Genomic DNA, 22827 nt, shown 5'->3' with positions numbered 1-22827 from the left:
ATAAATAACATAATAATAGCATACAAAAATTATTTGCTAGTATAGCAGTAAAATGGGTTGGTAATTGGTGAAAAACGTTCATTCCATTCACCGAATCACGTCTCACCCTTACATTCAAACATGAACATAGTATGTAAGCTGTAGCAGACAGCGTGGTGGTAGACATTTAAAAACGTAGGGATAGTTATAGTTGTGGGGGGGGGCGCCGCGGTTGTTCTGCCACGGGGCGCTACAAACGACGCGACGGCCCTGATCTAGGCCATCTATGAAAACGGCATTTTAAATTAATATACCATACTGAAACAATGAGTAGAACTTAGACATCAATACTAGAACTCTAAAACTCAACAATTTCCATAAAATTAGGTTATTGTTGATAATAGCCTGTTACCTTAAACCACATTATTAACACTGAGTCTCAAGTTCATTTTGTTGATTCTTGTAATTTAAATCAAATTGTAAAATAGAATTCAACATCATGAACACAAATTAAAGATTCAAATTCAAATTACGAGGCACAAGTCAGTTAATCAGTTTATACAACCAATTTTCTGCATTATCAAAGGCTATACGATATCGATAAAGTACGATGTATCGATAACAGAATCTCGATATATATTGTCACATTCTCAGTGACCGCATTTGTCGTGTCATGAGGCGACAAATGCGGTCGATTTTCATTGTTGCACCTCCAGACAAATGCGGTCAGTGACAGAGTGGGTCACATTCCTGAGGTGACCGCATATTATGTCTTGTCAAGAGGCGACAAATGCGGTCGATTTTCATTTTTGCAACTCCCGACAGATGCGGTCAGCGACAGAGTGGGTCACATTCCTGAGGTGACCTCATTTGTCGTGTCAAGAGGCGACAAATGCGGTCGATTTCTGCACCTCCCGACAAATGCGGTCAGCGACAGAGTGGGTCATATTCCTGAGGTGACCGCATTTGTAGTTTCATGAGGCGACAAATGCGGTTGAAAAAATGACCCACTTTGTCGTCGACCCAGTTTGGCATTATGCCGATAGTTGTTGATCTCAAGTTGATAGAAAATCATCGACCGATCAAGACATCGACTTTACAGGAATCGAGATTTCGACAACTGCATGTTGCATGAAATTTGGTTTATAGGTTAGGTTTAGGTTGAGGTTTCCAAGTGTAGGCCTATTGTTATTTTATTAATTAGCTGCATGTCATATAAAAGTAAAATGATTATATTTATTCCAATCTAAATAAGTATGGGAATAAAAGTCAAGTTCAATAACAAATTCCTTAACGATCTCGTTCATGATTGTAATTCTGGAATTGTACTTGAAGCCAACCGTACCAAATATGTGAACATATCACCGTTTCAATTACAAAATTTAACTGGATTCATTCGAGAATATTTGGATTCACTGGTTGCAACTTATGATCCTGAGTAAGTATATACCAGAGTAATTCTTTATTTGTCATTATTTCTTGAATTGTTATTAGCCTAAATATGAATATTTTTGTTGGATCTCTTGTCTACTTTCCCATGAACTTTGAACGGTGGTCTAGATAGGCCTAAGTAGATAACAAATAAAAATTTAATTTTTGGCAAGGCAATGTCATGAAATACCAGTAACAATATTGTACAAACATAACTACATTATTCCCAATAATCTATTCCACAAGACTTAAAATACCCACACTTAGTAATTTTTGGCAAGGCAATGTCATGAAATACCAGTAACAATATTGTGCTAACATAACTACATTATTCCCAATAATCTATTCCACAAGACTTAGAATACCCACACTTAGTGTGGGTATTAAATGAAAGTACTTAGGCTATACCGGTAAGCATTTTTCTTACATTGTACCGGAAACCAGCATCATCATTTAAAAAAAGCAAAGTAGGTAGTTGCTATTTAGAACGGTACCTAGTCTACGTGTCGCAGGTAGTAGAAACTACAAAAATAAAGCTTCTGTCAAAACAAGATTGAAGCATATTAAACTTGATTTCTCGAGGTAGTCTGCCAAACAGCACTTGTGAACAGACTGACCAGTTAGGATGTTGGCAAATAGAAATCTTTTGTCCAGTCTGTCAGGAGTTTTTAGTTAAAACAAGAATATTAAGACGAATCGTGATCTAAACTGAGATAAATCAGCTCATGGTTTGAACCAGGAATCAGGTTTCCAAGTAGAATCATCAAATAACTTCCAAACTTTGAAATTCAATTGAACAAATTTTCAACTTAACAAGGAGAATAAAAGAATTTCATACAACCAGGCCCCGGGCTATTAATGGGCAGACTGGGCATTTGTCTAGGGCGTAAATAAGAGATGATGAATATAATTTAGAGAGTAAAAATACCCACTGAAAATATCTGACTCAAGATTCAAGATTTTCAAAAATACTTAGAACAGAACATGTAAATATAGCCTAATACAGGCTACCGGAAATGTAAATAGTAAGAAACATGGAAATTATAAGCTGGTATCTGTTTTGAAAATTTAACGGATAAGATTTGAATACTATATACTCTCTGCTCTTGTTCAAAAGAATCACAGAAAGAGGCCATAGCCTACCACAATCTGTGAACAAACCTTATGCCTCCTACCCTGATGACATAAGTGAATTTGAAAATGAATGCCTGCACTTCAAAATGTATGGAGAATAGGAAGAGCTTGGTGGAATCTATGACGTGTTTGAATAAATTATAGAACATTAATTGAAGTTTACTCTCTCAAATCTTGAAGTAGCTGTTGGAATATTTTTCTAAGCAGAGCAGTCACCAACTGCTCTGCAGAGAGAGGATTTTCTGCTTTGAATAGTCTGAAGAGGTCTACAGTTTTGTGTTTGAAAGACGTGATTTTGTTATCTCTTGTTATTCATTTCATAAGATATAAGTGACATAGATTGATTGCTTTTACATTATAGTAATAAGGGGGGCGCCAGTAGAACATTTGCCCAGGGCGCAATTCACCTAAGCTCGGGGCCTGCCACTAATGACATTCATTATAAGAATGCTACCATTCTATCAAGTAGGTGTATAATAGCTTTTAATGTAGATGATGCATATGGGCCTTAGTAAATATTTTTTTTTATTGAAGTCTAGGAATAAACTAACTCTAACCAAAAATAAATAGATACAATTTGTATTTGCTGATTTCGATCAAAATGCCATCCTCTCAAATTAAAGGCAAAAAAGTTACTATCCTTTCTCAAATTGGCCTTGGTTTAATGTTCCACACTGATTGTCTTTTCTTTTTTCAGATTATCGGGAATCATTCTGAGTCATCAAAAGATAAAGGTAAATCCTGAGTTCAATGTAGAAGGAGATGGCACCAACAAGCTGCTCTACATTGCCGATATCTACGTTTTCAGGCCTAAAATTGGCAGCGTCCTTACTGGTAACAGATCACTTTCATTAATCTTCTATAAAAAATTGTCTCGAAGTTAATAGTTTAATTTAGCTATTTGTCTTTTTTGAACTTCTTATAGAGGTATATAATATAGGCAAATGTCTCGAAGTTGATAGTTTATTTATTTGTCTTTTTTGAACTTGTTATAGAGGTATATAATATAGCAATTGTCTCGACCCACTGGATAATATTTGAATTTTAGATCTTGCAGGTAATTAGTTGGCCTTCTAGACTGAGCTAAATAAATTTAATGCAGTTAGCAGTTTCCTGTCCTGGTAGCAATTTTTTCAATTTGAGTTTTTATGAATAGGCTATGTCCTCAACTTACTATCAACCTGACAAAGTTAGGCTGCATTGCTTAAAGCTTTATTAAAATTATCATTTGAAATGAAATTTCCAACATTTGATGAAATGAACATTGCTCCGGAGATGCTTCAAGGTGCAATTCCATAGACGCGTCTCAAGATGCGGGGCTATAAGCAGTCGTATCAAGACGCTTGGTTAGAGCACATATAACCTATACGTTCATTAGATTCGATGATTCAAAAGATATGAATAGTACAAGCAATATAGTAGCCAACACTTCTAATTTATCTGTCGCCATAACGTTAATACAGCATAAAATTCCAACGAGTCATCGAATCTAATAAATTTATAGGTTATGTGCTGTAGCCGTAAGTCTGTAATAACGCGTCTCGAGCTGCCTGCTTATAGCCACGCACTTCATGACACGCTTGCTTATAGCTCAGCGTTTCGAGCGGCGCGTCTCGAGACATGCCTCTAAGGAATTACACCTTTACAAATTGCGCCATGCTGTCTGATGGTGATCTGTTGCATTTAAACTTGAGTTTCATGTAAAACTACTCAAATTGAAACAATTTAGCTAGGAAAAACTACATTTATTTTCTGTTTCTATTCCTTAAATTCAATATACAATAATACCTATGAATCAATTCAATTCAATAATTCCTTATTGTCATATACAGTGCACAAGAATACATACATAAATGTTTTAGGCTATAGGACTAAAAATAAGTTTACAAAAAAATATATATTGCATTATTAACCAAGAATATTATCGCTAGGTCATACAAAATTTGCAAGTTATGTAGAAAATTTGTAATTCCGTTATACCAAAATGCCGAGCCATCGGTCGACGACTGCATCGCAACCGTGCCACCATTAAAATTATTTAATAACAAACAACCACCAATCGATGGCCGAAAAAACTATACAAAATATAGCCTGTAAAATACATCATTGATTTGCACAGACACAACAACAAACAAAATAGTCACACATGAGTCTTAGACTGAGTGGGACGAGTACCATTATACTGTGATACTTTGTGACTTAAATTGTTAAGTAGAAGTTGTAGAGAAATAAATTAATATAACCTTTACAGATTTAGAAAGAAGAGCAAAGAACAAACGGCAATACAAGAAAAGAGGAAAAGGAATCATGTAGGCCTGTGAGTTAGTTAAGGAATTAGTGAGTTAGTTAGGATTCCATACTAGAGCTTTTATTTTATCTTAATGTTTTTTTATGTTTCTTTTATTTAATTCTTATTGGAAAATACCTGTATCGAACAAATTTTATTGGCACCAATTCCATGCAGCCAACCATCGATGATTCTTTTATAAGCGAGCAAACCTACCGTTGTCTCTATTATTTCTGTGGATGGTGCTTTCCTCAATAAAATGCTGGATATGTAGAATGGGTTAGTGCGATTTATTGATTTGCCAATTCTGGGGACCTGTAATGCCACATTTGCAGAACTTCTTGTACTGTTACTATGTGCTACCTCAGTTACCATACAATCCCTGTTTTTGTACGTGAATACAAGTACCTTCTTCATATAAATCTGCCTGACAGTCAATGATTGGGAATACTCAAAGAGTGCCTCGGTGGGATATTGTTTTTCCAGTTTCAAGCCGGCCTTGATTATAAGCTTCTGTATTACTTATAAAGGCTACAGTGCAGTTCTAACTGCTCCTCCCCATGCAATAACACCAGAACTCAAGATCGACTGAACATGAGCAAAATAAACTCTTAATTTCCTGTTTGTTCAGGATAAAGCTTAGCTGATGAAAAATATAAATTATTTTCCTAAGCTTACGTTGCAGGCTAACTATGTGATTCTCATATCTCAGGTTAGAATCTAGGCCTATTATAACTCCTAAATAGATGTAACTCTTCACCCTGTCAAATATGATCTGAATCACTATGGAAGTACCCAATATTATAATAATATTTTTATTGAGAACCAATTTTGGTTACAGGTGTAGTGAACCAGAAAAGTAAGGATCACGTTGGCTGTCTGGTGCACCGGGTGTTCAACGTGACCATTCCAAAACCGGACGGCGATGAGGAAGAAGAAGAAGTGTGGAATCGTACGTCGGTCGGACAAGATGTCCGCTTCAGGGTGGTCGCTTTCGATATGACCTTGAAAATACCATCCATTCATGGACAAATATTGTGAGTATTAATATTATATATTAGAAAAGTTGATAAGTTTGAAAGTTTTACTCACTCTATCCAGACTCAAATCGTAGCGGATTGTAGTGGCGGATTATCCAGTCGCTTGTAACTTACGAATTGAGTCAATTCCTTGCTCATTGTCTCTAATGCAGTTGGCAGTAGCTATTTGAAATTGAAATCTCCATTTTATTCATGTCAATCTTGAATAATATTTACTCAAGTATAATAATATTTGAGTTGATAATTGTATAATATTTGGGAAATTTTGCACTTTTCATCAAAATTAAACGTGTGCTCATTTATGTTCATGCTACTCTACTTCAACTTGTAACCTCATTCTATTAAGATGGTAGGTTATGACATAGAGAAACAATAGCGTAAGTAGATATCCCATGGTATAGTGCGTTTATGTCGCAACTTTTACTGTTATCTCAAACCGATTACTGTCGATTATTGTCGATTTTTACTGTTTTGACCGGGTAAGAGTGTATGAACGGCTGGTATGAGAGACTACCAGCGTTATAAAGCTTCACAGGAAAGAACTACGTGGACTATCAGCTTGAGATAACATGAAAATTTGCGACATAAACGCCCTATACCATGGGATATCTACTTATGCTATTGTTTCTCTATGGTTATGTAATGCGTTTGTGCGTTAGTAATGGATAAATGATGATGATGTTATTAGGAAATTTTGTTTTACATTAGAAGTGGACAAATAATTGACTTCTTCTTTGCCTCTCCCCAGTGTGCCTTTAAAGCGTTGGGGTAGCCTCAGTCTATTTCCTCCATGATTCCCTATCCATCGCCATTCTCTTCATTTCTGGAAGTCTTTTCTCTTCTACGTCCTATCTCCTCAATCCGATCCTCATATGAATACCTTGGACATCCCACTGCTCTCCTTCCTTGCACTCTCACATTAACATACTGTTTTGTCTTGCAATCATCCCCATTTGCTGTACATGTCCATACCAGCCCAACTGCCTCACTTCTATCCTTTCACTGACATCTCTCATGCCCACTTCTTCCCTTATTCTAGTATTCCTTACTCTATCCCTTCTCATCTTTCCAACAGTTTTTCTATGGCACTTCATTTCCACTGTCCTTATCTTGTTTTTGAGAAATGATTTCATTGATTTCAATGATTTCATTGGCCAGCTTTCACTTCTATACAGCAGGATAGGTTCAATAACTGTCCGATATATTTGATTCTTAATCTTTTTAGCAAGTTCTCTTTACCCAAATATACAATCTTTTGTTGCATAATAGGCAGCAGCTCCCTTTCTCACTCTGTTGAGCACCTCCCTATCTATTTTCCCATCCTTTGAAAACACTGTACCAAGGTATTCATATTTCGCCACCTGGTCCATCTCTCCCCATCTACCATAACTTAAACATTTTTTCTCATTCCCTTCGACACAACCATGATCTCACTCTTCTTTAAATTCAGAATCATTTGTCTCAATTTCAACTCCTCTGCCCATTCAGTTAGACTGCTGTAACTTTTCTCTTGTGTCGCAAATAAGGAAAATATCATCAGCCTACAGGAGAGCTCTTGTGCCAATTGGCCTCATATTCCAGTATCCACAAAGAATTGACTTGAAAAGTAAACTATGAAATCAATTAACTTCAATCAAGCACTTATTAGTGAATAAATAATCAATTTAATATCTTCAATCAAGCACCTATTAGAGGATAAATCAATATTGACAACTGACATCAATTTAGTAAAAAATAGTGTGACAATTTCAAGTATTTTCATTTTTCAAGTCAATCTAAACAAAAAGTTAAAGCCGATTCAGCTCTTTAAAATTGGATTTTGCTTGATTTTTTGTTTTTCTCAATTCTTAATTATTTTTATTTGCAAAGGGGCCAAAAACATAAATACACTCTTGGGCAGTGAATTTCTTAGTAACGCTCTGGCTGTTGTTACAGTAGTTTTTTGTTAGAGTTGTTACAGACTACTAACTGTTGACGAGACACCTAACTAAAATACTAAAAGTAAGGCCAGATCAGATCACAGATCAGACGTCGGGTAGAGACGTGGCGCGGACTCTGACGTGGTGGAGGCGTGGCGTATGCAATGGTTATCAGACGGACGTGATAGTGGCATGTTTATTAAATATTATTCAATTAAAAAGAATTTATTATGTACGTTCTCATTTTGAACAAGTGGCTAGTCCTTGTATGCCACGAGATACAGAAGTGGCATGGGCGAAAAAGTGTCCGCCCTGTCGCACGTCCATTCTGTGTGAATTGGGCCTTACTTTTGGTATTGTAGTTCGGTGTCTCGTAAACAGTTGGTGTGGCATGAATAGTCCACATGCAAGTTACCAAGATATTCACTCTCAAAGAGTGTAAACATTTTTATGGAACCCTCTGTAATGTGAATTTGATGCAAGAGTTTTGTTTCGTCTCATTTATACTTGTCTGTTATCGCTCATCAATTCTATTTTCCAGAGACTCATCAACTCGACAATCAAGCAATGCCTTGGATGTGGATCATTGCTTGCAGGAGGCGTTGGGTAGTCAGAGTGAATCGGTGACAAGTGATGAAAGTGACAGTAAAAATGACAATCTATCAAATTCGAGTGGGGTTAAATCACAAAAACCAAATGTTGTGCAGGGAATAGGTTCTGAAAATATAGATAATAATAGGTTGAATGAAAGTAGTTTATGCAAAGCTAGTCTGAATACTGATAGAACGTCTCCATCATCCAGAAAATGTGTTGAAGATTCAAAAAATAAGAGGAATCACTCACTTTCATTGTCACTCAGGGAAGCTAAGGTTGTAAATACTGAAATTGATAGTGATAATTTTATTCCTCCTTCACCCGTGAAACCGTTGAAAAGGTCAATAAACGTTGAAAAGGTCTCGAAAGATGTTGATAGCGAGAAGAATAAAGAAGGAACTAATTTCTCCAACGATGAATTTGAGAAAACTGAGGAAGAGAAAAGTGCTTTCAATGTTTCAACATCCAAGATAACTTTTAGAACCAGAAAAAACAATCTATGGAACAATGATGAGACGTTCGGCAATGTTTCAAGTTTTTTAAAGAACTTGGATTCTCCCCAGTCTTGTCTTCGACGGTCGGAGTCTCCCTCCAGCTCGAACAATTCTCCCGCGACTAGTGACAAACACAACAGATCGGTACGATTTAGTTCTCATGACAGTGTTCTAAGATTCGATGCAAATACTAAAGGTTTAAGTAATCACACCTCTGTAAGAAACAGCATCACTCAAGAAGAATCAAAATCTCGAAATTCGTCTGGGTCTCCTAAAAAAATGGAAGTTCCTGAGAAAAAACTGTCAGAAACCATCAAATCACCTCCAAGATCAGCTAGTCCAAAAAGGTTTTGAAGTCTAACATAACCTCTAACGAAAAACTTGGAGAAATCAACAAACCATCATCTGAACATAGAAAATCATCCTTGACACAAACCATCGTGTCAAAAAGTTCCGAATCGAGGAATAGTGGTAAAAATGCAGATTCTGAATCGAGCTCGGATGATAGCTTGGTAGGAATGTCAGAAAATAGGAAATCACCTTTGACACAAACTATCCTATCAAAAAGCTCTGGGAATGTTAGTAGAAATTCAGAATCCAATTCGAGTTCTAAGGATGGTTTGGTAGGGTTGCCTGAAAAAAGAAAATCCTCCTTGACACAAACTATCTTGTCAAAAAGTTCCGAATCAAGGACTATTGGTAGAGAATCAGATTCTGAATTGAGTTCTGATGATAGCTTGGTAGGAATGTCTGAAAATAGGAAATCACCCTTGACTCAAAAAGTTCTAAAAGTTCTGAAAAATCGGTGAATGCCGGTAGAAATTCAGAATCGGAATCGAGTTCTGAGGATAGTTTGGTAGGAATGTCTGAAAATAGGAAGTCACCCTTGACACAAACTATCGTATCAAAAAGTTCTAAAAAGTCGGTGAATGTTGATAGAAAACCAGAATCCGATTCGAGTTCTGATGAAAGTTTGGAAGAAAATGAGGGAGTATCGCAAACCAGATTCATGGATTCCTCTATGACCGTTGGAGAATCGTTTAAGCATACTGGTGTAAGTACAGATTTTGATTCAACTTTCTATGAAAAACTCGAAAAAGAAGGTAAGCGCAAGGAAAGACCATCAGATGAGACAAATAGTTCGGATACACCTGAAAATTTAGATTCTGATGAGAAAATCGAGAGGATAAACAATAAATCGCCCAAAAATGTTAAATCACCGGTAAAAGATGTAAAAACCCCCAAAACATCGCTCACGCCCAGGAGAGATAGTGTGAATTCTATTCCAGCTTTAAAAGTTGATGAAAGCTTTGAAAAGAGAAGGAAAATGTTTTTGGAAAACACAAAATCACCTGAAAAACGTCGAGACGTCTCGATAGTTACTGAAACGCCAGAAAAACTAGATTCTAATGAGAAACTAGGACGACTTGAATCGGTTGGAGGTTTGAACACTTCAAAAAATGATGTTGCAACGGCTTCTTCTGATCATGGCAAGAGCAAGAGGAAATCGAATGAAAAAGAAAGACAAAAGCTCATGACTGATGACAGTGAAAAAGGAGAGGCTCAAAACATGCTACCTGATGAAACTGATAGTAGAATTAGAACTATCATTGATGAGAGAAGCAATGCTAGCACCAAATTTACAAGTAATTTAAGTTCTATCAAAAGCAGACATTCTGTACCAGGATTCAATTTAGATGATGAAACTCCTAAAAGAACGAGAAGGGATTCAGAGAAACATGATGATGATGATAGGAGGCGTGTCAGTGGAAGTAGAATCATGGAAGTTCAGAGTGCAAACATCATTGATGAAAGAAAAGGTATGTTGAAATCCAGCAGTAAATCCCCCGTTTCTGTTCACAAGGCTCATGATAGCTTGGAAAGAAATAGTATGTCAAAGGAAGGGAATCAGGTAGATTGTGGAAGAAAAGATTCCATAAAAGTGAGTGATGGTGTCAATGTTAGAGTTGGCAGTCCCGAAAAAGCTATTCGTGAAAGAGCCGCGTCGATCTGTGAGGAATCAACCGCGACGATGCTTTTGAAAGATGCATTCTCGAAATTTTGGGGATCGAAAAATCGAAAATCGAGTGGAGCAAAAGTGGTGGATTCGGTTGATGCTAGTACAGTTGAAGACTCCAATCAAGACACCGATTTGGATCAAACTAGTAAGAAAAGTGGTAAAGTCAAGCGCAAGTCTATTGAAGCCATTGTTAAACCTGCCGAAAATCTAGTCAAAGATGATTTTGGGAAAGAAACGGATATGAAAAAGAACATAGAAAATTCGACTAGAAAAAGTTTAGAAAAGAAGCGAAAATCTTTAGATGGCAATGTGAAGTCTGCTGAAAACGAAGCCAAAACTGTTAATGTAAAAACTTCCAGTGAAGATGAGAATTTGGATGAATTGATTAGAAAAATCGAAGATGCAAAGCGAAAGTCTTTAGATAGAAATGTGAGTACAGTTGAAGAAAGGGTACCTGAGAATGCTTCTACGTTGAAAGATACAAATCAGAATGCAGATTCAGACAGAATAGCAATCAAGATGAAAAAGAAAAAGAGTAAGGAAAGAGAATTGGATAAACGAAAATCGATAGAGGAAGAAGTTGGAATCGAAGAGAATTTGAAACAAGAAAATAGGGACTGTTCTTTGATCAATTCATATCAGGACACAGATGTAGAGAGATTGTCTAAAATGGGAAAGAAGAAAAAGAAACATAAGGACAGAGATTTTGAGGATAGAGAATCAGAAGATATTCTTTTGAATGAAAATATGAACTTATCTTTACAAAATTCTAAAGAGGAAGTTGATTTGGAAAAAGTATCTAAAAAGCCGAAAAAGAAGAAAGAATTAGATGTTGGAAAAGCAGAAGAATTGTGTGCAACGGAAGAATGTGTAGAGCAAGAAATCGTGAACAGGGATTCATCTGTACAAGATTCAAATCAAGAAAGAGACATGATTAAAAGAGTAAAAAAGAAGAAGAAACATAAAGAAAATGAGAAGACAGAAAGAGTGTTGGAACCTTTTACCACCGAAAACGTAGAAGTAAAACAAGAATTTAAAAATAATGACTTACCTGTGATAGACATAGTAAGTAGTGAAATGAATCTAGAAAAGTTATCTGAAAAGATGAAGAAGAAGACGAAGAAGTTGAAACAAGAGAGAGAAGACGAAGGTGAAAATCAGGAAGATATACGAACAAAATGGTTAGCAGTAGATTCAAATCAATGTCCAGTTGTAGAGAAATTATCTAAAAGTAAGAAAAAGAGTAGGAAGAAACAAAAAGAATTAGAAGATCTAAATAAGAGTTCAATTTTACTTGATTCAAATAATGAGTCTGGTGTTCAGGAAATGCCCAAAAAAGATAAGAAGAAGAATAAGAAGAAACCTAAAGAGATGGAATCTCATATCACAAAGGAGGAAGGTGAAAAGAAAATAAATGATGAAAGGAATCAATTCAACCAAGATTTTGCTAATAGGTCCACACTAGATGGATACATTACTGATTTGAATTCCTCCGTACATGAAACAAAGAAAACATCTCATCTCAAAACGAAGTATGATGGTTATCAGAGTGAAATTCATGTTGGAAATCAGCAAAGAACACCAGTCTCAATGATTAGTGACTCAGGTTCTGTAAAGAAACATAAATCGAAGAAATATTTTGAAAATTCAGTTTCTCCTAGAGGTGATGAGTCGATTGATAGTAAATATAGGACTATTGATAAGGGTAACGAAAAATCTTTTGGTGATAAAATATTTGTAAATGACTGTCAAAACGAGAACAAGAAATGTAAAAAGAGAAAAAGTGATCAAAAAATAGTTGAGAATTCTTCGTTATTAAGAAATCAAGAAGAAATGGGAGGAGGCAGTAAGCAAGGAATACATTTAGAGAAAAAGGAAGATGGCTTGCATAAAAAGAAGCATAGAGACTCGCTCGGGTTGGAAGGATCTCCAGGACTGGTGAGGTCTCCTAAGCAATTGGTTGTTGATGGCTACCTGACTGATTGTAAGTATTCGAAGCATAAATCGAAGAAAAAGTCCAGTTTTAAAACAAAACGCGATGGATATGCTAGCGATTTTGAAGTCAACAAACAAGAATCAACAAAAATCGATGAAGACTTGAAAAAGAAGAACAAACTGGAGAAGTTCAGTAAATTCCAAGAAAAGAGGAGAAACTCCACTCTTGATGGCTATGCTACGGACTGTCATTCATCTAGGGATAAGTCGAAGAAGAAATCTAGTTCTAAACTGAAACGAGATGGTGATTTTGAAACAAGTCTACGAATTCCAAATTGGGAAGAAGTGATGTCGAATAAGAATAAACACAAGAAAAAGAATTCCCTTGAAACGTCAAAAACTTCTATTGAAAAAGAATGCTCAGATGCTATCGGGAATGTGGGTCACTCTAGAACTCAGATTGAGTCTCATAAAATTTCAAGAAAAAGGAAAAATTCTCACAATTCCGAAAGCAATAATGACCATTGTTTGCCCACTAAGAAAATCAAAGTTACAGGGTCCTCTAGTTTTTCAGAATCTGGCATTACTGACAATAGAACTGCATTCAATCATGAAAATGAAAGAAGTTCGATTACCAGGGAACAACAACAATTATCTAAATCGTTTGAAGAGGGCGACCAGTGTGTAAGAAAAAGGAAAAGGAGTAGGGGAGTTAAGAAAAAGAAGAGGAGCATAAAGTTAGAAAACACATTGTCAACGGATAATGTATCAGTTGACAAAGTATTGACAAAGAAAAAGAACAAAGAATCTAGAGAGCAAGACATAATTTCTCCTGGCATAAGTAGGAAAAGGAAATTCTCCAATATTGGTAAGACGGGTGATAGTTGCTCGATTCCCACTAAAAAAAGTAAAACTATACCGTCACCTTCTCATGAAATGGGAACAGGAATTGATGTTAGTAGAAAAAATATAAACAAGGAAGATGAACAAAATATCTCTTTTAATAAGGAACAAGAAATTTTACAAAGAGGTAAACCTGTTGTTGAAGATGGTGGAGAAAATAGGAAGAAGAAGCACAGAAAAAGTAGGGACACAAGTTTTGAGATGGACAAAAAGATAGATGAACAAAGTTCAAAAGGAGAATCATTGAAGGAAGAAAGAATGAGCAGAACATCTAGTGAAGGTCCTCCAAGTAACAGTTGTAGTGATGTTCCTCAAGGTCTAAAATCAACAAATTCTACCAGTAATCGTTCCTTGGTAGCTGTCGATAACATTTCAAAAACTCCTAAAAAATCTGCTGAAAAAGCCAGTAGAAGGAAAACACCAAAAAAGTCTGCAGAAGATCCTAAACAATTGAAAATGTTGAAATACTTAAGCCCTGTCAAAAAGTTTCATCCAACTCAGGAAAGTAGTTTAAGTACTGATAATAATTTGAGACAATATTCTAATGATGAAACCAATAGCAATCCATCAAATGAAGCTGGCGCTGATAAAACTACCTCCAATGTGAAAAAGATGCTCAGTTTCCCTGTTGAAAAGGACAAAAAGTCTGAAGAAGTTGGCGAGAAAACGTCAAAAAAGAAGAAGAAAAAGCGAAAAGGTGATGATTTATTAGATTTACAACAAGAAATGATCAATAGGCTACTTAAAAGTAAATAATACTGACTGTTCAAATTAAGTTCCAGTTTTAACAATGATGCAAATTTTTAAGATTGTCTTTTATTGTTTCTTACTTATAATAAAAATGAGGATATTTCAATCAAAACTTAGTTATTTATGACTGGCATTATTGGTCAGTTTCTTCTAAATTATTGTTGACATTGTAATTAGATTTCTCTCAAATACATCTAGTTGTGTTTACGACGCTTAGATCAAAATGTTGTAGTCTATAGTGAGGTCCACGTTGTAATGACATTATTTGATCAACTTTGGTTTTGCTATCCTTGTCTATCATTCGACTAAGTCGGTGGTACTATCCTTTTCTAGGTCCAAAACTGTGCCAATTATGTTTTTGACAGTGTAGAAATATGATTAATTAATGCAGAGAATCGGCATCGCTATTCTTCTATCTTTATCCACTGTCATTATAACGTGGACCTCACTATAGCTCCCAAGCTGTCCTCAAAGCAGTCGTACTTCCTTATTGAGATTCATTTCAAACAGTCAGCACTTCATTGGTTGAATGGGCCGGAATGCTGACTGTCTAAAACTCCTCTCACTAAAGCAGTTCTATTAAGTTGCAAGGAAACAATTACATGATTACTATGACCAGCTCACTACTTATCAATTTGCATATCAAGTTTTTCGACCTTTGACTTCTCAACAACTTGAAAAAAATTCAATTACTCAGACTGATTCAAATTTACAAATATTGGACTCTTACAAGTAAGCAATTATTATAATAAGTGAAGACTATAATTTTTCCGTCAAATTGCATCAATGAATTCAATTATGATTATCTATTATTTTATTTAAGTTGAGAATAATATTAAAACACACAGAACTTCTAGTATTTTCTTAAAAATTCAATATCATCTCATACGTTTTCATCTGTATAAATATTGAAGGTTCTAAACTTGTATAATCATTGATTGATCAAGTAATTTATAGATCTTCCAGATTGAATTGTAATGTTGGTTACTTTGTTTTGTGAGCTTTTGGGGTGTGTGTGAGTCGCCCAAATTGTTGAATGGGAATCACCTGTAATTTAGCGTTTTCAATTTCTGGTGCTTAGCTATAAAAGTATTGTTGTATTATTCGTCGGGATATTTTTATTATTCTAATTTTAAGGGTCTTTGATTTAATTTGACCAGTGCAACGAAAACAAATTAGAATAATAAATTTTAGATCACAGGGGTCTATAGATACTGTATCATATTTTCAAATTTTTGTGACAGCTTTCGTATCTATTTTTTTATCTATGTGGTTTTCTTGTGTTTAATAATTTTAAAATGACTATTAACTTTAAAACTTTTTATTGAAGATTTTTTAAAATACCGTTTAAAGAGTTACTTTCAGGCATTACTCCATTCAGATAGAACTTAGACTACGTTGATGCATTATTATAGTTTCTCCATGTATTATTGCTTCTCAAACGTCTATCAGTGCTTTAGAAAACATTGAATTTTGCAATTATTCATCAGGAATGTTACTCAAGAAAATATTTTTTGTCGGTTATTCACTTGTAAAAATCAATATATTATCATTTATTATTAAACGAAAATCCTTATTTTCATCTGTAAAGGAATATATTCTTCTTGATCAGAGGTCAATCTATGATTTTTAAAACCAGTCAAATTTATTTTAAATTTAGGCGTAATTGCTTTTACATTCAATTTTATAAAAACAATTTGAATTCCTGAGGTTTGAAAGATGATAGCTATAATCAATTTTTAACTTGATTTGATGAAATGAAATTCAACAAATGAATGTATAAAGTTTATTTTGTTAGTAAATCTGACTTGATAAGTGCACATTTTCTGTAAGTTTTATCACTGATCTAACCTTGTTTTGTTAGTCTACGGTTCTATTTTCATTTCTTGTGTCATCTTTATATTGTTGTATAAGACTGAATAAAACTATTGTTGCAAATTACATATATTTCATTCAGTGACAATTTCCAAATTGGTGGATTATTCCCACTTGTTTTTAAAGTTTTGAGAGCAGTGATGGTCATGATAGTTGAGACATGAGACTAAATTTACACTCAATAAAAAAAATGATTATATTTGACCAAGCGAAGTGAGGCGGTTTGGCATTTCTCTTAATGTTTATATGTTGCGCATTTACGGCGAAACGCGGTTTGGCATTTCTCTTAATGTTTAAATGTTTATATGTTGCGTATTTACGGCGAAACGCGCTAATAGATTCTCATGAAATTTGACAGGTATGTTCCTTTTCAAATTACGCGTCGACGTCGACGTATATAAAAGGTTTTTGGAAATTTTGCACTCCAAGGATAATATAAAAGGAAAAAGGAGGCACTCCTTCATACGTCAATATTAGAGTAAAAATCAGACTATAGAATTATTCATCATAAATCAGCTGTCTAGTGGACTAGAATACTACCCGTTCAAAAACATCGAACATCTTGAAAATGTATCTTTCCATCAACGTTGTAGACATTTGCAGCCAGACCTGATAACAGCGCTCACATTCACATTACATTCCGAGACGACACGTCATGGTACGATAGGACAGAACGCTCTATGTTTATTTCGGATTTTTTCTAGACATTTTAAATTGATAAATTATTTATTAATTTTTGAGAAAACATAACAACAGGTGAATATAACTTACTGAGCGCGAGGTCTACTGTTCACAGAACTACTAGTAATAATGGATTATCAATGAGACTGGTCATTGGACCACATGCTATTTGAAAAAAATATCATCTGCGGCTTTTCTCAGATGAATTCCTAATTGAGAATAAAGCTATATATTGGAGTAATTAACTTAATATTATCATAAATATTAATATTCATTCATGGGAGGACATGTTGCGGTATTTCTCCACAATGAAAAGAAAAAGACCTACATATTGTATTATACAGTAGTATAGACAATGTTTCAATTTTTACATCGTTACTACTTTTCATCAATACATTCAGATGCAACCGTTTTCCTAATTATTGTACGTGAAATTGAACTCATTAAAACGACATGAATGTGTTACCTATAATAATTTATTCCGTTACTATTCAGGCTAATGAGAACTGAATAACATTTTAAAGCTGCGTTTACACCAAAGTTAATATCAAATCAAATTTTTTATTCACAATACAAACAATTGAGGGTCCTGCCAAACCCGAAGGTTTTTCGGCGGGTGCCCAGTAACAGAAAAAAACGAGTTACAAAACATAAATAAACTTAGAACAAAATAAATATTACACTTCAAAGATTAATTTAAGTGTAAGATGATAGAGAAAACAAATACAAATTGCAAAAATAAAATAAGCAATATACATTAAATATACAATATTAACAAAATATTAATAACGTAATCCTTATATTGTTTATTGTTTTTGAAGGGACGGATTCAAGGATCCAAAGGTTCAAAGAACCCCACACGTCAACCAAAGCTTATTGTGTTCCCAAGTAGTATGTTAGTTGGGCAAACCAATACCTGTGTTCTTTACAAGAGCCAGGAGTTTTCCCTATACTAACATCCCATTCATCACCCAGTTGCTTGTTACAGTTCAGTGTGATATGCTTGGCAGTCTCTTCAGACTGATTAGTCCTCATGACCTACGTGAGTCTCACTCCTGGCCTACTTTCAAGGTCCTACCGCTAAGGAAGGGGTGGCCAAGTTGCCTCTAGGGCGCCCAGCCACCCTTGACCCACATTATTTGTACCTGGAGTTTCACCCATCTCTGGTCTCTTGGGTTTTCTCTACTTGCCCCTTCAAAACTTCGCAGGGTCAGAAGCCTCACCTCTCCCAAGAAGTTTTGCCTAAATGGCCGTCCTTCTTTGAGCATCTGTGAGGTTTGGTCACTTCACCCAAAACTCGTGACCTAGGTGAGTTCCACTCCTGGTCTTTTTGTAGGTCTTTCCGCTGAGAGAGGGGACGCCAAACTGCCTCTAGGGTGCCCGGCGCCCGCCACCCTCGACTCAGCCTCTTGACCCACATTTGTGCCTGAAGTTTCACCCATCTCTGGTCTCTTGGGTTTTCTTTTTGCCCCTCCAAAACTCTGCAGGATAAAAAGCCTCACCTCTCCCAAGAAGTTTTGCCTGAATGGCCGCCCTTCTATGAGAAGTGGTGAGTTTTCGTCTCTCCACCCACAAAATCGTGACCAACGTGAGTTTCACTCCCGGCTTCTTTATAGGTCCTTCCGCTGAAGGAGGGGTCACCAAGTTGCCCCTAGGGCACCTGGCCACCCTCGACTTAGCCTCTTGACCTACATTTGTGCCTGGAGTTTCACCAATCTCTGGTCTCTTGGGTTTTCTTTTTGCACCTCCAAAACTCTTCAGGGTAAAAAGCCTCACCTCTCCCAAGAAGTTTTGCCTGAATGGCCGCCATTCTATGAGAAGTGGTGAGTTTTGGTCTCTTCACCCACAAAATCGTGACCAACGTGAGTTTCACTCCCGGCTTCTTTATAGTTCCTTCCGCTGAAGGACGGGTCACCAAGTTGCCTCTAGGGCACCTGGCCACCCTCGACTTAGCCTCTTGACCTACATTTGTGCCTGGAGTTTCACCATCTCTGGTCTCTTGGGTTTTCTTTTTGCACCTCCAAAACTCTTCAGGGTAAAAAGCCTCACCTCTCCCAAGAAGTTTTGCCTGAATGGCCGCCCTTCTCTGAGAAGTGGTGAGTTTTGGTCTCTCCATCCACAAAATCGTGACCTATGTGAGTTTCACTCCTGGCTTCTTTATAGGTCCTTCCGCTGAAGTAGGGGTCACCAAGTTGCCCCTAGGGCACCTGGCCACCCTCGACTTAGCCTCTTGACCTACATTTGTGCCTGGAGTTTCACCAATCTCTGGTCTCTTGGGTTTTTCTTCTTGCTTCTCCGAAACTGCCCTGATGGGGCAGATCCCGTGGGTTTGAAGACAAGGCAACTTTTGGAGTTGCCTTGAGGTCCATTTTAGTCGCCTCTTACGACAAGCATAGATACTGTGGGTGAATTCTGATTTCAACACATTCTTGAGTACGATGATTGACACAAAGCTTCCCCAACCCACAGGGAAGCTTATAAATTTTATCAGATTGAACATATCTTATAATAGAACATATCATATCTTATACCACAATGATGAACATTTATTTGTTTATCAAGTTCCGTTCAATCTAATAGAATCTATAAGAATTAAGTTATTAAAATTTTGTTAATAACTTTGGTGTAAACCCAGCTTAAGCTCTCTATGCTAAATCCAATTTACAGTATATAAATATTTATTTTTCCCATCAATGCCGTACATCCATAAACATAGAATGATTGGAAATGAAAAAGTATGCTTAGCCCTTACTATTTCATTCCCAAATTTTGATTGAAAATTTTATTAGAAGAAGTTACCTATGTTTATTTAGCTCTCATAAACACAGATATTATTCAAATAAAGTATATTGTATAATTAGGCTATTCAATTACACGATGTGTACCAGCACCTATTTGCCAGTAAATACACCAATATTTAGCCAGTATTTACCAGTATTTAGCCAGTATTTACCTTACCAGTATATACCAGTATATAGCACTTTTTTACCTTTTTTTCTTTAGGGCTACTCTTAAATAGAAATAAATAAAAATCAGAGTGACCCTTTTTTAAAAAATAGTTTACTCACGACATGTTTTGACATTTATTCAATTTTCAAGTAAATGATTGAAAAAAGGTTTATTTTTTTAATTTTTATTCATTTACTTGATAATGGCATAAATGTTGAGACATGTCGAAGTAAACACTTTTTTAAAAAAAAAGATACCGTACTTGAACATTTTTATTTCTTTCTCTTCAGTATATTCCAGTATATAGCCAGTATATTCCAGAACTAGTATTTTAGCCAACAAGTTGCAAGGAAATACCGCAAGTTATGAGCGAGCAAGCATAATATGCATTAAGATGCAAAAAGAACACAATTTATGGAGCAAATATGCAATGTTACAAAAAGTCTCTCCTTCTTGTGACACTTTAATCCGTTGTCATTTCCCCTCTTCCCCTCTTTATCACTTGTTCCTCCCCACCTTCCATCCCAGAAAGTCGAGTTTTAAACTGTGATGAGTCACAGGTGTGCGCACGGGCTCACATATTTTACATCTAGAAACTAACCAAGCAATAAACTTTGTCGTTATAAAAATACGAAAGGTACTAAATCTCAAATGTGAAAAATTGTAGAGAATTGTAAATTACAGGAAACAAGGTTTCATGGTTTTATAATATGGTGATCCACCTAATTAGGCAACTGTTTGATAATAAATCATTAACTCTTTCATTAAGCTTGATTAAGTCAAACTGTTTAAGAGGATGATTACAGTTTTTTGAAAATAACATTTGTCGTTTTTAAATATTGGGTTTATAAAATTCTTTTATTGATTCATACAATAAGTACATCATCAAAATGATAGGGAGAGAAAAAATAAGGTAACCTTGTGCTATTCCTCTCCCAAATTTACATAAGGTTACACATAGTCCCAAATAGGTTGAGTCTTGTGTTTCTTCACTTCACAATATTTTTTGTCCTTAATTAATTTCACAATTATTGGTTACAACAAAAGTCAATTTATAAAAGTGAACAAGAATGCTTTTTGCCGAGATTTTTGAAATAGTGAATTTTAGATAGCCTATGGTACTGAATCTCTCTCATCATTACCATGATTATTTGATTGGAAAAAGATAATTACTCCACTTGAAATTTGATAAATTGAAGACTAGCAGTCTATTATTTTAAACTTTTGTGATTAAAAGTTACTTACTTGAATTCTAGAATTTAATCTATCTAATTTCAAGTGAATCACTAATCGCAGTTCGATCGTAATGGAATCCAGAATTGATATTCCCTCTTCAAACACGCATTGCTTACATTTTTTCATTAATAGGCTCAATTAATCGACCAATCAATAGTATAATAAAGGAAAGAGCTGGCTTAAACATGTACGGGATAGGAAATACAAAAATGTCGCATCATCACCTCTGAACTAACTGAACTGGTTAACTTGAAATTTTGCATAAATATTTTGCATTTACCGAGGGTGGAATAGGCTTATTTTTATTGCTTTTTAACAGTTAATTTTAATTTGATAATTAAAACAAATTTATTAAATTTTGTTATTTGAAGTTTACGTAACTTTACAACCAAACAGGGCTTTCTCCAAGTGACTCCGTAGTAGTTGGTAGTGAGCGCGGTTGATGCGGGGTTTTAGACATATCATACCCATTTATTTTGTTGGAAATTTTCAACTCTTAAAATATCTACGTAATTTTGAACAAAATAATTAGGTATTCTACTTTTTCATGAACAAAAGGAGATTGAATTTTACAACACCAAATTTTCCCCAGTGCAAAGCACGGGTTATCTGCTAGTCTTAAAGTGAACTGCAAGTGTTAGATGACTCAAGACTCTAACGATATGAGGAAGAGATATGTTCACATTGAAATGCTTGATCGTGGAAATGAGTGAAAAATAGTAATATTCGCGAACTGATACTCTGTATTGCATGATGTTTGTAACAGCCATATTGTGATTATGTTACCAAATACATTAAAATGTGTTATCAGAAGAGTTATACATCAGCTTCACTATTATAACATCAAGAAGATGTCCACAATAAAGTGACCTGCAACAGTGACCAATGAGCTAGTGTGAAAAGATTATTGACCGAGCGAAGTGAGGTCTAAGATTCAAGTCGACGGCTTGGCATTTCTCTTAATGTTTGAATGTCTAAATGTTTGAATGTTTAAATGTTTGTATGTTGCGCATTTACGGCGAAACGCGGTAATAGATTTTCATGAAATTTGACAGGTATGTTCCTTTTTTAATTGCGCGTCGACGTATGTACAAGGTTTTTGGAAATTTTGCATTTCAAGGATAATATTAAAGGAAAAAGGAGCCTCCTTCATACGCCAATATTAGAGTAAAAATCAGACTATAGAATTATTCATCATAAATCAGCTGACAAGTGATTACACAGATGTGTGGAGAAGCCAGTCTATTGCTGTATTTTCATAAGGTCTATAGTTTCAATCAGGTACTTGTAGATGAGAATACTGCGTGAGGTCTACTGTTCACAGAACTACTAGTAGTAGTTTATGCAGCCTCTAATATACAGTATTATCATAACGTTCGAGACTATTGAATATTCAAATGATAAATTTAATTACAGTAATTTGTAGATTAGCTTAAACCAACTACTTGAAATATCATGACCATTGGGGGGCTCTACCTACTCTGATTATTTTAATCAGGTGAGATCTTTCCCTACCTTTTTCCTGACTTCCCCTATTTTTCTGTAGAGTGGGCTTTCCGAAGCAGGTTTGTGTCCGAAAAACTAGGGAAAAGGCTTCAAG

At 35.5% G+C, this 22827-nt stretch overlaps 2 protein-coding genes across 3 annotated transcripts; both read left to right on the top strand.

Annotated features, from left to right (window-relative positions):
- Window positions 1–1059: 1059 nt before the first annotated feature.
- LOC111061695 (uncharacterized protein PFB0145c-like) lies at window positions 1060–14499 on the top strand. 2 transcript variants are annotated; one of them, XM_039430140.1, is made up of 5 exons: window positions 1132–1417; window positions 3242–3378; window positions 5673–5868; window positions 8332–10681; window positions 10727–14499. In XM_039430140.1, exons 4-5 carry the CDS (start codon window positions 9741–9743, stop codon window positions 14490–14492), a joined length of 4707 nt encoding a protein of 1568 aa, XP_039286074.1. In that variant the 5' UTR covers window positions 1132–1417; window positions 3242–3378; window positions 5673–5868; window positions 8332–9740; the 3' UTR covers window positions 14493–14499. The 2 variants fall into 2 exon arrangements, with proteins under 2 accessions (XP_039286073.1, XP_039286074.1); XM_039430139.1 differs by having other exon boundaries at window positions 1060–1417; window positions 8332–14499.
- On the top strand, window positions 1236–9232 carry LOC111061696 (DNA-directed RNA polymerase I subunit RPA43-like). Its single transcript, XM_039431354.1, has 4 exons — window positions 1236–1417; window positions 3242–3378; window positions 5673–5868; window positions 8332–9232. Exons 1-4 carry the CDS (start codon window positions 1236–1238, stop codon window positions 9230–9232), a joined length of 1416 nt encoding a protein of 471 aa, XP_039287288.1.
- Window positions 14500–22827: the final 8328 nt, after the last annotated feature.

The sequence above is a fragment of the Nilaparvata lugens genome, chromosome 6 (assembly GCF_014356525.2).
Source record: "Nilaparvata lugens isolate BPH chromosome 6, ASM1435652v1, whole genome shotgun sequence".
Classification (NCBI taxonomy): Eukaryota; Metazoa; Arthropoda; class Insecta; order Hemiptera; family Delphacidae; genus Nilaparvata; species Nilaparvata lugens.
This window is presented reverse-complemented; position numbering and strand designations above follow the sequence as displayed.

Excerpts from the sequence above, each read along its gene's own strand:
- LOC111061696 (XM_039431354.1), top strand. The coding sequence starts at position 1,236 with ATGGGAATAAAAGTCAAGTTCAATAACAAATTCCTTAACGATCTCGTT. Across the intron at positions 1,418-3,241 it reads GTTGCAACTTATGATCCTGA|ATTATCGGGAATCATTCTGA; the intron begins GTAAGTATATAC and ends TTCTTTTTTCAG. Across the intron at positions 3,379-5,672 it reads AATTGGCAGCGTCCTTACTG|GTGTAGTGAACCAGAAAAGT; the intron begins GTAACAGATCAC and ends TTTTGGTTACAG.
- LOC111061695 (XM_039430139.1), top strand. The coding sequence starts at position 9,741 with ATGTCTGAAAATAGGAAGTCACCCTTGACACAAACTATCGTATCAAAA.